The 19,003-nt window shown below is 37.2% G+C and overlaps 1 protein-coding gene across 5 annotated transcripts in view; it reads left to right on the top strand.

Annotated features, from left to right (window-relative positions):
• The first annotated feature begins 178 nt into the window (after positions 1-178).
• LOC149839933 (guanylyl cyclase 1-like) overlaps positions 179-19,003 on the top strand; it is a 46,908-nt gene continuing 28,083 nt past the window's right edge. For 2 of the 5 annotated variants that reach the window (XM_090002917.1, XM_090002914.1), the window contains exons 1-7: positions 179-351; positions 902-1,171; positions 1,307-1,431; positions 3,358-3,469; positions 7,410-7,484; positions 13,735-13,850; positions 16,446-16,507. In XM_090002917.1, the coding sequence (XP_089859043.1) occupies positions 974-1,171; positions 1,307-1,431; positions 3,358-3,469; positions 7,410-7,484; positions 13,735-13,850; positions 16,446-16,507 (688 nt within the window). In that variant the 5' untranslated portion in view covers positions 179-351; positions 902-973. The remainder of the gene's footprint in view (positions 352-901; positions 1,172-1,306; positions 1,432-3,357; positions 3,470-7,409; positions 7,485-13,734; positions 13,851-16,445; positions 16,508-19,003) is intronic. The other 3 variants (XM_090002918.1, XM_090002915.1, XM_090002916.1) reach the window with 2 other exon arrangements.

Genomic DNA, 19,003 nt, shown 5'->3' on the forward strand with positions numbered 1-19,003 from the left:
CCCCGATCCAAACGGGGCGAGGCGGGGCCCCGCTTTCCCCCGGTCCACTGCCATCCCTATGGTTATCTCAAAGGATGGTGGTTCACGTTCAAAAGTTCCAACCAATGGTAGGTCCTACAGGATGAGACAGAGAACGACGTAAACGTGCTCTATATAGCTTAATTTCCCAAGAGGCGACAAACTGTTTGGGCGATGAATAAGAAACTACGCTCGAAGAGCTTTATCCTCTAAATACGTATCTCATCGTCCCCAATCGGTGAATTTTATCCTGTTCGCACCTACGTTCGAAGAACTATAGATGGTCGATTCCGGATTCCGAAACTACGCTTTTTTGGGGTCCTTCTCTTCTAAGTGAGTCGAATGTTTAAGGTGTCCTTTTTTCCATGATTTTTTTAATTTTGTGGTTGTGGTGAAATTGAATTCTGTTCAGGATTTCTTGCTTTTTTGGGGGTTTTTCTTTTTTGAGTATATGAAAATTTGCTTGTTAAGCCTTCAGCCCGCCTAGTTTTTTCAATTTTTTGATGTTTTTTTGCTTTTTTTTGGGCGATGAATAAGAAATTAGGCACATTCGTTGGGTTTTGCCTGATTCTTTGTTGGTTTCGGGACGGAAGAGACGAGAATTTTGATTGCCCAAGAAGATTTAACAAGTGGGTTCTTTTGTTTCAAGCATATTGGTGATTTTTTGTCGGTTTGAGACGAGAATTTGATTACCCAGGAAGATTTAACAAGTGGGTTCTTTTGTTTCAAGCGTATTGGTGATTTTTTGTTGGTTTGCCCAATAAGATTCAAAAAGTGGGTTCTTTTGTTTCAGGCCCATTGCTTTTTTTTTTTTGGTTTCGGGAGGGATTAGACGAGAATTTGATTGCCAATAAGATTTACGAAGTGGGTTCTTTTGTTTCAGGCCTATTCTTCGTCTCTTATTGTTAATAGTTGCGTTTCATGATTCGTAAAGGACGGTGGTCTTTCTACGGACATGGATGAATCTGGCCTCCTGCAAGCGTTCTCCGCCGATTCTGTTATGGCGCGCGAGGGAAGGAGTCGGAAATTCCATCTTTCGGATAACGGCGGGATGGAAGGTTCTTGTTACTCCGAAGAATTTGCCTCGATGAAGTTGTCTCATTTACCTCAATTGGGTTATGAAACCGTTTTACGTAGTTCGCATTTCGTTGAGGTGATTCACTTGCCCCTGTTCATCTCCTGTTTTGTGTTTCTGCTTGGAGTTGATTGTTTCCCATCGATTGTTGCCTAAGTGAGTTCCTACTTTTTGATCTTGCTTGGATATTGCATTTTGTTTGGATTCTCTAAGGTGCCTCACGTTCGCCAGCTATGTGCTTGGGATTGCGGTCTGGCCTGTGTTTTGATGGTTTTGAGAACTCTTGGGATTGAACACTGTGACATTCATTCTTTGGCCGAGTTGTGCTGCACGACGAGGTATCCTTTTGAGTATTGCATTCTGAGAAGTTGGATATTTGATTGCTTGATGAAAGAATTAGAAGACTGCCATGGTTTTTGTTCAAGAAGAAAATTGGCATCTTGTACTTTGCCATACGCAACCTATTTTGGTGTCTGTTTTAGTGTTTTGTGGTCTGTTGACTGTTTCCTGATGTATTTTCAAAGCTTTGGTAATCGATATTTGATTTAGTGTTGCTTTGATGTTTTTGTTTAAATATTGTCTATTCACATTATGCATTTAGGTTGGCATCTATGAAAAATGCTGCAGTATTTCCAGGCAAGCAATTTGGTATTTTGTATTGTTTGGTTGCTTGGTGTAGGGATGCACATGAGCTGAGCCTGGGCTGTTCGAACTCGGCTCGGTTCAAAATGCATGTGTTCAAGCTCGGCTCAAGCTCGGAGCTGAGCTTGAACAGCATTGTCCTGGCTCGGCTCAGTTCTGAGCCGATCTTGACCGTTATTCAAAAAAAAATTGCCAGAACAGGTGGGTTTGGAACCCCAATTATGCCAGTCTCTGTTTCGAGATTAATATGACCCAGAAAATTTACATATGGTAAAAAGCTGCTAGATTATTGAAGAGAGAAAAAATTCCAGACCTGAAATTCGAAGCCAGCACCTCTTGGGATAGAGACCAACGCCCTAACCACTACGGACACAACGACTTTCATGTATTTTGCAAATATATATATATATATATACTCTTATGCGAGCCTTATCGGGCTTAATCGAGCTCAACGACTTGATCAAGCTCGGCTCGTTTATCTTTTGAACGAGTTCGAGCCGAGCTTGAACGGGTCGAGCCCGAGCTAGCTCGTCTCGTTGTGCATCCCTAGCTTGGTGTATTCTACTTTCTTTGAGCTAGTGATTTTGTCTTTGGTTTGTTGCTTATGCCTTTCTTTGAAAATCTGTGCTATTGCATCAATGGAGGTTCCTATTTTTTTCTAATTGTTGAAGCATGTCTTGTTACAGGTCATGATATCTTTAGGTTTGGTGCTACTAGAAACATAATTGGTTTAGGTTAAGAAAATCAAGAAATCGCAATGTTGCTGTCCCTGGCCACATCAGTCTCTTTTCATGTCTTTTTATTTGTCTGCATTATCTGTGTGAATCATTTCTAGACAAAAACTACCATTCTCCTGAATTTCATTTTAGAATAAGTTTGTAAGGTTACCTTCTCACATATTTTGTCAGCCCTTTGCAAAAGTTCATGCTTGTTTCATGGAATTATGTGAAGCACGAAGTTTTTGTAGTTATAGTTATGCCTCACAGAAAAAATTCTACACAACATAAAAAAAATTATTCTTTTCTAACTTGAACTCTTTATACTTGTGGGGGTGGCCTGCCACATTTTGTCCGGAACAAGAAGGTGAGTATTTATGAGCACCTTATAAGTTTGTTCTATTCCAATCAATGACTGGCTGTTAATCCTGATCTAAGTTTTTGTTTAACTTGAAATAGAGAAGTTGTAGATGACATAAACAATATTAACTGCTACCACTCTTACTTTCCTCTTAGCATGGATTGGAATTAATCTGAATATTCCCTCACCAGTTGGGTGGAGTCCTCATGGGCAGCTAGAATACTGTGTTAATTGAAGGTTATCGAGAATAGGTTCATTTACAAATCAAACAACTAAAACACCATCTGTGTCATTATAGTTCCTGTACATGACGTTGACATGTGTAATTAAAACATAAAAATTCTGAAATTCTGAAGATAGGTAAGTATGGAACTAGTCAGGGATTTTGTTGTACAACTGGGATTTTAACCTGTTGTTGAACTTGAGAATTAACTTTTTGTCCCTTCTTCAGTCTAGCATCTTCTACCTTGACATCAAAGTGAAGACATCGTTTGTTTTCTTATACTTATGGTCATGCTTCTAACTAATGCTATTCTGGTTGGCAGCATTTGGACGGTTGATCTGGCACATTTACTGCATAGATTTTCTGTGAGATTTTCTTTCCTCACTGTGACTCTTGGTGCAAATCCAGAATTTGCTGTGGAGACTTTTTACAAAGTGAGTTTTAAAGTTCACATGCTCGCAGCACTTTTATTCTTTTAAAACTAGGCTTAGTGGATTTCTCAGAAAAGCGGTCACTGGGACTCATGATTGGCACAGAATGAGACTCAATCTTAATTTGGGAAGGCTTGCCATTGATGTGGAACACTGGATGGGAGCCTTCCAGATCAATCCTGAGCTGGAGCTGAAATTGTACACTGGACAGATGTATGCAGAGGTTCAAGATGGACTTGGGAGACAGACCAAACTTCTACTTGGCTGTTAAGACATGCATAGAGAGTCTCGGAAGCCTTGTGCTTAATTCTTATGACTTCCATGGCCAACTTCTCAAATATTGTTCTTAGTTACGTTACTTGCGTATGAATGGGCATATGCTATTTTTGGTGAACTCTATTAACATATAGTTTCTTGTTAACTCCTTTTTGCACCAAAATCATGTTTTTTTTCGGTTGTACCATCATATCATGCTGCTTGTGTAGAGTCATTGCAGTAGCTTGATCATTGGTTAAGTATTTTTGTTATAGCATTTGCTTCCCTGTGGATTTCTGATGTTTTAGCCAATAAAATTTGTATATGTTTAGAGAACCTACGCTTGTGCTTGTTACATTTAGCTGTAAAATATTATGCTATTGGTGCATCTAGATTGGCTTCTTTTTGTTATCCAAATTTTGCAAAAAAATATGCTGAATATTCAGTTGCCGGCATGTGCGTACATAGATGTTATAGTCTTGATTAATTTTGTTTGAGATCAAACATTTTTGACACTCAAGCATTCATGCACCTTGCTTGCTGTCATGATTCTGGTATTGGACCCCATTATTAAGTCATTATTTTCTTTCCTTTTCCTTTTTTCTTACTGTTGGCACTTTTCATCTGGCAAGAAGATCTTCCATCTTTTGTCAAGTTTTTGAGCATATTAATAAGCTATGTCACATGGATACTCCATTTTGACTCCCGTTCTGTATTCCTTTATATACAATCCATATTGAAAACTTCATAAAAATGGCCGTATCCCCGTATCCTCAGCTCTATGTCACATGGGTGCGGGGGTGCGGCAAAAAAATAAAAAATAAAAAATAAAAAATAAAAAATAAAAAATAAAAAATAAAAAATAAAAAATAAAAAATAAAAAATAAAAAATAAAAAATAAAAAATAAAAAATAAATAAATAAAAATAAATATATATATATATATAGGAGGGTCCGGGTGTTCCCCCGGCACAGGTCCCAACTTCGTTGTGTATTTTTTACTAAAATAAAATACAAGCAGACACGACACGGGAGGTTATTTTTTTTCGGACCCGACTTTGGTTTGGACAAACAGTAGCGTACGGACCATCCGGCGGGTAGGAGCCGAGTGGGAAGGAAGGACAGCAGGCGGTCACGTGACTCAACGGTCACATCAACAGCCACAGTCCCTTTAATTTCCGAATGCGCCAAAATCCCCCCCCTCGCAACCCCGCCTCTTTGTTTCTCAATACTCAATAGTTACTATTCTTGTTTAAAGTTAGGAACGTCATTTCACTGACTTCCTCTAACATCCATTACTATTTAAAAGTTAAGTCATGACTGCTCTGAAGCAAAAATTGAATGGCTAGATTTATTTCGAAAAGGACTTTTATACCAAATTCAATAAAGGTGGCAGTTTACGGATTAAAGTCTTGACTTTTATGTTCAATCGTTGTTTACCGCATCACTCACTCGACGCCATAAAAAAAAACCTCGGTCACGGCGCCTACCTGACCCCATATAATCAAGAAAGCGCAGCCTCCTAAATTTCCCTCCAAGCCCTAATATTCTCTCTCTCTGTCTTGGGGGTTTGGGGGATGGCAGATTTTGCTCCTAATGTGGAGGACAGAGAGCTCTGGCTGCCGTCCGAAGTGTTCCCGGACGAAATCTACTGTCCGAACCGTCACCCTCCCTCCAAATTCGAGCCGGAGTTCTGCGAGCTCACGTCCTCCATGGAGAAGCTCGCCCACCAACTTGCGTTTGCCATTCTGGACGATTCCCACCACCATTCTCCCCACCCTCTTCCCCATCTCAACCCCTTATCTCAAGTAAAATCCCAACGTCCCCTCTCTCTCTCTCTCACACACATTACCGTTTTTGTTGTTTGAAGGTACTGATCTCTCTCTCCCTCGGGTTTAGGTGAAGCCCCAAAGGAGCAATGAAGGGTACGCGTTTCGGCTACTCCGGTTTTTAGGTAACCGATTTCACCAACAAACCGGTTCAGCAGAGCGTCTCGAGGCCGATTCTCGGTTCTACTCAGCTTCTGATCAAACCGGGCCATAACCATGTAAAAGAAAATGGACCAAAATGACCCTGGGTGCGTTGACCGCACCCAGGTTCGGGTTGACTGCACTGGGTGCCGCACCCGCATCCGCGTCGCGTCGCGTCGACGCGGGTGCGGCACCTGTCTGGCCTAATCCCTGTGGCATAGCCCCAGCTGTATCCATACGACATAGTCGCAAAGTTAATGTGCATATGCTATTTTCTTGACCTAAATAAAACTTTTATATTTCTGCATAATTCCTTGCCAATGTTGCCATGTAATTTGTTGATGTGTGTCGTAGCTGGAATAATATCTGCAAGTTTTCCCTTGGAAAAAATTTAGTGCAGTTTTTCTTGGGATTCAAGGATTTGCTGAGGACAGATTTGTAATTTTGAAAACTATAATTAATGAAAATATGTTTTTGAGGAAATATCATGATAATATTTATTTTTTAATTTATCGAGATATTTTAGCTTCTTTCACTTAAAAACAATCCTTTTAAAATATGATAAACTGCATGGCATTTGGTGACTACATGCAAAAGGTATTTGCGTTGCCTGAATGGATGGTAAGATGCACAGCAGTTTCTTGCTTTACAAACATTTAAAAAAAATGCCAGACATGCAGCAGGAGTCCGGTGGTCCAAATTTAAGCTCCCCCTAGAGCAACTAAGGGAGTTTCTCTTGGCACCATGTCTAACTATGACTGTCTAAGGAATTGATAATGCTAAAATGCATTTTATAGCCTTCCAGCACCTTTATGAACACAGGATGGAGGAATTCAAGCATTGGTCAATATTTTCCTGCGTGACAAGCCGTATGATTGCTGGTGTCTTCACCAACATTAAGAAATGTTGAAGATGGCAAGCAAATAACATCTGAAGTCTGAACCCTAAGATCTTCTATTGCATGGGCATGCAACAGGTTCCTCTCAACACTATTCCTGCCCTCAATTATGTAGGCAATCAGTCAGGGTCAGGGTCATTATGCTTTATACTGTGTGGCTGTATATAAGCATGTGTCACTGACAAAGTATCTAAATGTGCACTTGAGAGGGAGCTTGAGGTATGGGTACTAGTAGCAGGAAAATACAGTAGTTAGCGGAGCAGATGCCAACACTTCATCTCAAATTTGTGAACTGGATTTGTTTTCTCTCACATCATTCAGATAATGAGTATCTTCCTCCTTTGAAGTAAAGAAGAAATCTATAAAAGAAACAGGCAAGTACAAAGCCTAAAGGCCCATCAAACTCCTCTGCCACACAATAGTATCATAGTGAAGTAGTTCCGCATTGCAACAATGCATCATGTGACAATTGATTAAAGAGCTTCATTTGGTCAAGTAATCAATTTACACGATTTAACATCATGTAGAGTGGTGTATGATTAGAAGAAAGTCAGAGTCACATTCCTTTCCAAATCACGTGCGCCACTTACAAAATGGCATTTGGGAAACACATGTGTAGTTAATTACCAGTTCCATTGCTTTGAAAAAAATAAAGGAATTTCTTCCATTAATGATTGGTTCCTTCTTGCCTCCCATCTTGATTATTGATGGCGTGGAATTGAGTTATTCTGGTGTATCTATGGTTGTATACCATTTATTATTAAATGGTAACTAGCTTTTTTAAACATAAACCTATTTTGGATAGACTTTTGAATATGCAGGAGCAGTTGACAGATGATACAAGTCGTGTGGATAGACTTTTTAAAAATGCAATGCAAGCCGGAATCAGCATACAGGTATCTATAGTCTATCTGTTGATACTCGTGTGAATTAGGAAGAAAATATTGCATTTATGATAATTATTCTAATGGTAAATGTTGAAAACAATATGCCAACATTAATTTGGATCAAAAGCATATGTTGTTTCTTGTAAAAGAACTGCTGTGATCAAGTCGGGATGAATCCTGCTACAGTAGCTATTATGTTCACAATTTTTTGACCCCTGGACCTGTAATGAAATAAAAAGTGCACAAATATATGCCTCTTATGTGATTACAAACATACAAGAATGTGCACAAGCAAAGGACCACTTATGGGTCAATACAAAACACAAACACAAAGCCACTTATGGGCAAGAACAACTCATAAAAAACATGAATATATTGATAGAGATGTAAGGAAATAGAACTTCAAAAGCAACTCCGAAGACAAGCTCACAAAGGATCTCTTAATGAACACAAGAGTTCATTCAATACACTCACAAGAACCACAAAAAATACTCAAAAAGTATATACACCAAGAAGGAAAAGAGGATAAATATATCACTCAAGTGGGGAAAACCCACTCCAAAACGAATACATAATGCATGGGGTATGGCCCCATATTTATACATGAAAGGAAGGGGCTAGAAAGAGTCGTTGGACTCTCCAACGGTTCTAATAGAGCCGTTGGAGGGTCCAACAGCTCTTACATGCTTTTGCTTTTTTACTTAGTCAAAAAGCAAAAGTCTAAAGGATGTCCAAAGTTATTTGCTTTTTGCTTTTTGACTTGGTCAAAAAGCATAAGCTTACACTAGTCCAAAAACCCAAAAAATAAAACTAACTAGTTGTCCTAATGTAACTAAACTAAAAAAACAAATAAAAGATTACATATGATGGGGTATTTACATATGAGATTGTCTATGAGATTACAACTTTTAACACTCCCCCTCAAACTTACGGTTGAACAACCAAAAGTTTGTCCAAAAGAAAGTGGAACCGTGGAGCAGCAAGAGGTTTGGTAAAGAAGTCTGCCATTTGATATTCAGAGGAAACATATGGAAGCTCAATGGTGCCTTGTAGAAATTCCTCACGCACGTAGTGGCAATCCATTTTGATATGCTTTGTCCGTTCGTGAAATGTCTAATTGCTGGCAATGTAAATTGAACTTTTATTGTCACAACATAACCATGATGCTTTTGTGCTCTCAAGTCTCAACACCCATATCTTGAAGCAGTCGCCTCAACCAGACTACTTTCATGGTAGTTGTAGCCATGACTCTCTTCTCTGCTTCTGTTGATTAAAGAGAGACTTGCTGCTTCTTGCATCTCCATGAAATCAATGATTCTCCTAAAAACACACAAAGCCCAGTAGTTGAATGTCGATCATTTGGATCACCTTTTCAACCTGCATCAGTATAAACAGTTAGTTCTAATGAGGAAGAAACATACAAAAAAATCTTTTACAAATAGAGGTTTTAAGATATCTAATAATTCGCAATACTGCTCCCATATGGACAGTAGTGGGTGCATGCTGAAATTGACTTGTTGTGTGAACAACATGTGCAATATCCGGTCGAGTGATGGAAAGGTAAGACAATGCCCCAACAAGTTGTCTGGAAGGTGTTGGGTTCTCAAGTGGTTCTTCATCATTCATCTTTATTTTGCTATTTACGATCTCAGGAGTGTCTACATATTTTTCATCTGTGATTCCAGACATGTTGATAATATCATGAGCAAATTTTTATTGAGTTAGTAAATAACCTTTAGGAGAATAGGTTACTTCAATTCCAAGAAAAAATCTTAAGAAACCCAAGTCACTCATTTCAAAATTGATCTTGAATTTTTTTTGATGTTGTCAACTCCTTGTTTATCACTTCCTGTGATGATCATGTCGTTCACATAAAGTAGAATAATAATAATACCTGCATTAGATTTTTTAATAAACAAAGTAGTGTCGGTAAAACAAAATCGAAAACCAAAAGTAAGTATAACTTGACTAAATTTGTCATATTAGGCCTTTAGGGCTTGTTTAAGTCCATATAAGGCCTTATGTAAATGAAGGGCTTTTGCTTGAGGAATCTTGATGCTAGGGGATGGTTCCATGTAGACTTCTTCAGCTAAACTACCATTAAGAAACACATTCTTGACATCCATCTGAAAGATATGCCATTTCTTTACGGAGGCAATAGCAATTAAAGTTCTTATAGTGATCATTCTTGCTACTGGTGCGAATGTCTCATCATAATCTATTCAATATTCTTGGGAATAACCTTTAGCCACTAGACGAGCCTTAAATCGTTTTAGGGTGCCATCACTCGTGGTTTTGACTTTGTATACCCAGCGACATCCTATAGGTTTCTTTCCTGGTGGAATATCTTGAATAGTTCACGTGTTTGCCTTTTTTAAGGCGCTTAACTCTGTTGACATGGCTTTAACCCATTCGGGATGTTCTTTTGCAATATCATAGTTAGAAGGTTCTATATAGGAATGTAATAGGGCGATATATGCTTGGTACTTTGGTGAAAAGGACTCGTAGGATACAAAATTTTTAGGTACTTTTGACATTCTCGATGATCTTCTAGTTTCCATATAATCTTGTGCTTTAGTATATTTTTCTAGAGCACAAGGTTGCTCCAGATTACCCCGTCTGAAATATTGAATGCATTCTGGGTGAGACGATTCAGTACTTACCACATTTTGATCTTCTTGATCAGCTTCTTCCTCATTTATCTTTAGAACTAGGTCCAGTAGAAAAGAGTATTCATCACCTTCTGTAGAGTTTTTAATTTCAAAAAAACTTTTATTTTCTAAGAAGGATATATTTCATGACACATATAGTTTTCGAGTTTTAAGATCAAGGCATCTATAGCCTTTCTGATCGCTTGCATAACCAAGAAACACACATGGAATAGCATGAGGTGAGAGTTTGTCATTTTTGTTGGAAAAAACAAAACATTTACAACCAAATACCCTTATCCTTGAGTAATCTGGGATTTGTTTGAAGAGTTTTTCAACAGGTGAAATGTTGTTTAATAAAGATGATGTCATTCTATTAATGAGATATATTGCAATTAGAGCGGCTTCGGCCCAAAATTTTTTGGGTACTAGATGAATAATGAGTAGTGTTCTTGTTGTTTCTATGATATGCCTATGTTTCATTTCTGCTAGACCATTTTGTTGAGGGGTATATGAACATGATTTTTGATGTGAGATTCTATGTAATTTTAGGTAATCGTTAAATTCTTTTGATAAAAACTCTCCCCCCCCCCGAATCAATGCGAAAGATAGAGATATCATTCTTGAATTGATTCTTGACTAGTTTATGAAATATTTGGAAATGAAAAAATACTTCAGATTTATTTTTGAGAAAGTAAATCCAAGTATGCCTTGTAAAATCATCTACAAAAACGACATAATACGAAAAACCTCCTTCAGACATAATCGGTGTAGTACCCCATACATCAGAATGCACTAACTCAAAAGGTCGAGATGAACCAAAATTTCTTTCTTGAAAAGATAATCTCTTCATTTTTCCCAAGATACATTCTTCACACTTGAATGTTTCAGAATTACAAGAGTTTTTTATATTTGAAAACAGATGAAGCTTGGATATGATAGGATGACCAAGTCTCTTGTGCCATATATTTAAGTTCATTTTTTGAACATTAAAACAAAAAGTATTTTTGAGAATTTTCAAAAAATCCATGTAGTATAGGCCTCTTTCTCTATGGCCTTCCCCAATCAGCTTCTCTGACTTGCGATCCTGCACTCGACAATCACGAGAAGAGAAGAAAACGTTATATCCACGGTCGCACAGTTGAGAAACAAACAGGAGATTAAGATTTAATTTGGGAATATATCTAATTTATGGAACATGAAATCCTTTTGAATTTTGAGAAACCTTTTCAAAATTCCCTATTGCTTCAATTTCTAGTGATGTTCCATCGACAGTAAAAACATTTGATCCTTTTGGGTTATGACATTCAGATAATATATCAATATTTGGAGTCATGTGGAAAGAAGCACCTAAATCAAGAAGCCATAGAGTTTTACTTGGATCAGAGGTGCTCACGGAGGAGGCTGCAACTCCCATAGATGAAGATGCTCCTTTGAGTAGATGTCAAAGTGCTTCCACCAATTGAGCGAGAGACATACTTCCAATAGAAGTTTTATTCGATTCTTGTGGTGGTCCGACAGATGTTGCTTTCTTCTCATAGGGCCTCTTTAATTGTGGACAGTGAGTTTTCACATGTCCAGGTTCACGGCAATAGTAACAAATGATTTTTTTTTTCTCAAAATCATTATTTCCTCTTCTGTAGTTAGGAGGTCTATAAGTCCTTACGAAGTTTTCAGGTTTCGAAACGGCTAGAGCTGAGTCGTCATCGCTTTTAGCAATTCTACCTTTTAGTCTATTATCTTTCATACTCAATTCCTCAATTGTATCTTCAATTGATGGTACTTTTCCACGATGAAGAAGAATAGACTTAGTGGATTCAAATTCCGGTCTCAATCTACTAATAAATTGAAAGAAATGTTTCACATTTATTTGGTTTTGGCGGAGTTTAATATCATGTGAACAATGTTAATTTGGTTCAAGAAGAGCTAATTCTTCTCATAATTCCGACAAGCCATTATAATACTCCCTAATACTCTTGTCCCCTTGAATCATATTTCTTACTTTATTTTGAAGGTTACATACATGTGCAATATCTTTAAGAGAATACATTCTCTTAAGATAGTCTCATGCTTCATTTGTATGTTCAAATTTTGCTAAACTTGAGCATTTCTTTATATCAACACTCGAAATAAGCCATTCTTGGCATGTCCCATACGCCATTCTTTCCACTTTTTCTCGTAAGTAGCTATGGCCTTAACTTTTTCTACCTCCGTAAGAGGTATTTTCCTTTTCCCTTTAACCTTTGTAAGGATTAGAGTAGGTTCCTCATCGGTTCCATCTACTAATCCCCGTAAATCCTTCTCTCATATAAGATGCTTCATGATTGAAGCCCATGTGGCATAGTTGAAATCATTTAGTTTGGTGGGCTTAATGATGACATTATCCTTGTCATCCATTTTATAATTTTTGGTGAAGTAGGTAAGAGTAGAAAGAGAAAAATAAGTGAAACGATACTCTACCACAAAAGTGAGTAAAAAATATTTCTCCAAGCCTTTTACACTTCGACACGATCACCCCTTCAAGGAAGATCACTTTCTTGCAAGAAACTTGTGTGGCATGCTTCCCAATGCACCGAAAGAACTTGCTTCAACCAAGCTTTGATACCATGTAAGGAAATAGAACTTCAAAAGCAACTCCGAAGACAAGCTCACAAAGGATCTCTTAATGAACACAAGAGTTCATTCAATACACTCCCAAGAACCACAAAAAATACTCAAAAGAGTATATACACCAAGAAGGAAAAGAGGATAAATATATCACTCGAGTGGGGAAAACCCACTCCAAAAAGAATACATAATGCATGGGGTATGGCCCCATATTTATACATGAAAGGAAGGGGCTAGAAAGAGTCGTTGGAGGGTCCAACAGCTCTTACATGCTTTTTCTTTTTGACTTAATCAAAAAGCAAAAGTCTAAAGGATGTCCAAAGTTATTTGCTTTTTGACTTGGTCAAAAAGCATAAGCTTACACTAGTCCAAAAACCAAAAAAATAAAACTAACTAGTTGTCCTAATGTAACTAAACTAGAAAACAAATAAAAGATTACATATGATGGGGTATTTACATATGAGATTGTCTATGAGATTACAACTTTTAACAAGAGAAATGCTTGAGACAAGCATACTCAAAGTATGGGAAGAACCCATATATATATATATATATATATATATAGGCTGTTACATGGCTTAGAGGGCTAGTCCCAATGGCTAGAATATGCAAAAATAAAAAGTACAAATGTGCCCCTAATGGGCACAACCTATTACATTTAAGGAAATGACCAAAATACCTCTAATGGGTATGAACCTATTACATGTACAAAGCAGTAACATCATATATATATATATATATAAGTACAACTTTAACAAGACCTACTTAGATGTTTGAACTTTGATTACATTATGTGGTCATCTTTTCATAGGGATCTAGTCGTAATGGTTGTCTAATTATCATCAATATAGCCTAATTATCAACTGAACTTCTTATAGTTCCATAAATTTGTTGGTAGATTTCATTTATAGATTTCACAGTTCTTCCAGTTGTGTGTTACTTAAGCAGTGATTGTTGTTCTTTGTCAATGAGCTGGCCTACTTGTATGTTAAAACTGGATATAGTTCTTCTACAAATATTTTGTGTTACAGTGCAAGTCCATCAGTGGTGAAGAAATCTCCATGATGCTACTTTCAGGAAGATATATTGCAATTGCGTTGGTTGACAAACTCAAGCTAAGGTACCCAGTTCTCATCACAGTGTATGAATTGGGAGTTACAACAACATCCAATAAGCATATACTTGATAATATTGATGCATAAATGATGACATACCTGCATTGGTACATAGTGCATACATGCAGACACAAGCATGTGTGTGTGTGTGTGTGTGAGAGAGAGAGAGAGAGAGAGAGAGAGAGAGAGAGAGAGAGAGACTTCTAGTGGATATTTTTCAGAGAGATTTTTGGTGTGCTTGTTAATGCTCATAAAAGGTTGTCTCTTATCTATGAGTTTGTTGTGCTTAGTGTTGTGTCAAACTTGTCACTTGCACTATCCTTATTATTCAGATTTGGTGGTATAGTTCAGAGATGTCTTTGAGTAGCTGTTTTTGTCCCTTTGTGTACATAAACGAACTTTTTCTTTTATGGAACTTTGTATGAATATATGTATGAAGATTGTCAAAATCAGATATATTTTGGACCTAAAAAGGCGATCATTTTGCACCATATGGCTCTTAAGGATCCTTTTTCCTATGTTATATTTCAAGTCCATTGTGCATAAACTTTTTTAGTTCTATCCCTGGGTTTGTGCATCTTTCTGCACCATTTGATCGTTTTCAGTTTGCAAAGAGGATTAAGAAAAACTTGCTCAAATTGTTTTCTTGAACTTTGAGTGGCATGCTCATGAAAACAAAGGTCTGTTCACACCATGGTTGCCAGTTGAGGAAGCTGGAGCGGGAAGCGATACGGGAAGCGGGAGCGGGAAGCGAGGCACTTTCAAAATTTTAGGAAGCGGGGAAGCGTGGGACCACTTAGGAGCGATTCAGGAAGTGTCTCGGAAGCGACCTAGGAAGCGTCTCAGAAGCGAGGGGGAAGCGGAAAAAATAAAAATTAAAAATTGAAAATACAAAAACTTGAAAAAAACAGGGGAAGCGAGGGGGAAGCGTGGGGGCAGCGAGGGGGAAGCGTGATGGGAAGCGCCCTTCCCATTAAAGGGAAGCGCGTCCCCCATTAAAGGGAAACGTGTTCCCCATTAAAGGGAAGCGCGCTTCCCAAAAAAGGGGGACGCTTCGGAAGCGCGACGTTTCGCGCTTCCGAAGCGCGCTTCCCCTTTTAGCTAGGCGCTTCCGGTAACCCTGGTTTACACTCTTAAGAATATATCTTGACTTATTATCCAAAAAAAAAGGAATATATCTTGACTTTGTGAATGAACTTAAAGAAAAATAATTCTTGGAGACAGGCTTAGGTAATTTTCCTTTGTGTTCGTTTTCTCAATATTGGGAGTTGAATTTCTTTGGCTAATAGAAGGACCTATTCTTTTTTTTTGCTGATGTTGCATTTATTGGTTAATTCTATAGGTGAATATGCATTTCATAATGCTTTTCTTGAGAGTGCTGTGCTTTCACCTTCAGTTTGATGGTTGACAGTTTTTTCAGTGGATTCAGTTGTCAGATGTTCTTTTCTTCTATAATGTGTTCTCTACTGTGAGTTCCTTTCTGTAATTTTCTTTTGATATTGAAGGGCTGCAGAGGTCTGTGGGAGAATGGATGAAGCATCATCTTTAGAATAGTCTCTCATTTGGAGATGCTTTCTGATCTCCGCCTGGTGGTACATCTGTTCCAGAGAATTCTAAAATTTAACATTATCACTACCTTATATGTGATATGTGCATATAGAGCAACCATTAGTCTGCAATACAAAATGGCAAAGATGGTGAATCTTTCCTGGGTTAGATTCTCTAGGGATGGATGGATTGGTTGAATCACTGGCCCAGGCTTCTCAGGTTCCATTAAGTTTCTCTCAGGCTGTATGTGAAGCGGTTATGATGTTTCTTTGGTTGGATCATTTAGGATGACATGGATTGCCTTTTTCTCACACTCACCATTATATACATCACTTGATATGCCATTTGTTTTTAGTTTTTTCCTATGGTACCTGGACACTCCATTTTTCCCTCGATACCCGTGTCGACACGCGTATCCCTGTGTTGACACGCATCGACACCCAGACATTCCATTTTACCCTTCGTACATACAAGTTTGTATTTAATTTATAATTTATAATTTATCATTATATTTTCACTTTTTCAGTATATAATATATATTTTAGATATAGCACATATATTTAGATAATATTCAGTTTATTTTGAATTTAATTTGTATTTATGTGATATATATATATATATATATATATATATATATATATATATATAGCCGTGTCCCCGTACCCACATTTTTTGGAATTGTCGTGTCGTACCCTCCGTACCCAGGTGCATAGGTTTTTTCCATCTATGTAGTACATGTATGAATTTTTTGTTTTCTTAAAAGTAATAGCATTTCTCTCTCTCTCTCTCTCTCCAACAAGGAGGTTACTCATCCTAGACTATATTGTTTTTCCAGTTAAATTGAGTTCTCTTTGAGTGATCAATAAGATTTTTATTATCAATCTGTCTTCTCTTTATTGGCCATGTCTGAATTCAATAGTTGTTGCCTAAAATAGTAACATGTGTTCAACCACCTGTTCACTACATGAATACATCTATACACACTTCTTTGAATATCAATCAGTGTATTATTATGATGCATGATTGGTGATTTTAGAGAAAATTCTATGCAGTCGGTCTTGGTTGGAGGGCTTTTGTGGCTCAGGATGTTTTGGTGGAACATCTGGTTACATAGGTATTTATTTTACTTGGCAGATAAATTAGCGATCTTATGAATGTTAAACATTTTGGCAAGAAAATTCAATCTGTTCTCTTAACTCAAAATGATCATTGCTACTAGTACTTTCCGGATTTCTGTTGTAGAGAATGTACTTTCTGCTTGCACTTTATTCCATGCGTACAACAGCTTCATTCGATGATGATTCACCATGTACATGTTGGATAAAATATAATGATTAAAAATGTAAATGATCTGGACTAGATTTTGGCATACCACATTCCTTATATGGTAGTACTAATTTGCTGTTCTTCAGAGAACTGAAATGAACTTACTTGGATTACAGAATAACTGTCTGTGTGTGTTTGAGAGAGAGAGAGATTATCTGTGATACATGGTGAAACAATTCCAAAAGAAGGGTGTGAGGTTATGACATTTCTTTAGGCTGCTATCAGAGATTCTCCATGCTTCATAGGACTTAATCTGTCATGGCATCGATGGACGACACCTATTTGTGCCCTTGCCTTGCGTTTGGTCAGATTTGATCATCAAATATTAGCTCTGGCTGTTGAGACATCCTCAACGTTGTATATTTACTAAGGTCTAAAAGAAGTAAAAGGTAACAGACCATGTTAGAGTGGAGTAATCCTGCCTATAAACTATAAAGTACCTCTTAAACATCTACTTGGTTCAAACTATAGTACCTAAACAGCAATTAGACTATGTTAAACACATCCAATATGCTAGATCTAGCATTTGATGACTGGATTTATGTATCTCAAGGAAAGTGCAAAATAATTGTGGATTGTTATCATTAAATTCACTCTAAAACCATAAAACTCTCTCTCTCTCTCTCTCTCTCACACACACACACACACACACTAGCCTTGGCCTTCATGAAGTTTGCAATGTTTGGACCAAATCAGATGATTAAATAGGTCGAGAACTCATGACCAACAGTGGGCTTCTATACAGGGTTCAAAGTGGCTTCATAATCATCAAATTCAGGGAAATTTTGATATTCTTCTGACAATGTTTTCTCCCACAAAGTGTCTTGGATATAATTTTGAAGCAACAAATGAAAAGGTGTCCTCATACATGTTATGCGATAAGAGGTATGGGAAGGCATAAGATTGGAGTTAGGAAGGAAAGAATTCACTAAAATATGGAGAGAAAGCATTTGAAGGAACAGAAAATGGTAAAGGAATCATTTTTTACATTACCATGTAGAGGATAGATTGAGAGAAATTTCATATGGCATTGCTGTACACCATAAAATTTTGTCAGATAATAAGCTGAAAACAATACAAACCTGTGGGACAATTGGAAAAGAAGCATTCTAGTTGATTGATTTAAGAAAAAATAAGAAAAGTCTTCTGGTTGGTTGATTTAAGAAAAAATAAGAATTGAGAAACTGGTAGATGATAATGAAATTCGGCCAGTTAATCAATGATATTCTTAATTAAAACAACACTGAAGGAGAAGTCGGGATTTTTTTCCTTTTATATTTTTTGAATAAGAAATAATTGTGACATATAACTCAAACCTGTTGATGTTAGCAAGGGGAATACTTTATAAGGAGCTGGACTCGAGTCTAGACAAATGTGAGCAATCAGATGCAGATGCGTTCCAGACTAAACAAGAGAACAGTTCTTTTCTTGTTGGCATGTAATGGAGATGTGATTGAAATTATTATTAGTTTAAACAGATATAAATGGTTGAATAAAAATACATAGAAGAGGCAGTGAAAAATTAATACTACAATTTGTACACTGATGTTGGCGGACCTTGATAACATTGAAATCTTCATAGGATAAAATAGCACTTTGGTATTCTTTTTCTTGTTATCATTCATGGGGTTAACCTGATTTATTGGACTGACAAACTTCTTCCTCCTCCCTCTCTTTCATGCAGCTTGCATTAAGTCTCCTTCCCCCTTCCTTTTTTTTGGCCACCACACTGGGGAATGCACTTGAAAAAAGGAACAGGGGAGATACATTTCATGAGAGAGAGAGAGAGATATATTCCATCATTCACTTCACAAACAACATTTTGCTGTCAACTGAGTTACTGTTGATTGGATTCCAACAACTATCTCATTATTGGATAATTCAAACAACTCGTGTCTTCCCTCAAAAAAGAAAAAAAATAATAAAAAAACAAGTGTCATCCGAACAGAACCTAAATGGTTTATATTTTCTCATCATACCTATTTCGTGGTTGATATTTTTTAACGTACCTATTTGTTTTCATAGGTCCTTTATCACTTGAAACTATCAAATATGTATTTGGTAAGTATCCATTTGAATGCATAGCCCAACACAATGCCACTTCTATATAGGCATTAAATATGTTGGGCTCTTGTCCTCAACTTTGAGTTAATGAGAATCATCTTCATTGAGCTTCGTATTGGATTGCAGTTGTCATTGATGTAACAACTGAAGATTATTCTGGAGTAGCTTTGCACTAAATCTTGATGGAGCTTATAATCAAATTTTAACTTCTCACCATATT

The sequence above is a fragment of the Nuphar pumila genome, chromosome 4 (assembly GCF_984573655.1).
Source record: "Nuphar pumila chromosome 4, dmNupPumi1.hap1.1, whole genome shotgun sequence".
Lineage (NCBI taxonomy): Eukaryota > Viridiplantae > Streptophyta > Magnoliopsida > Nymphaeales > Nymphaeaceae > Nuphar > Nuphar pumila.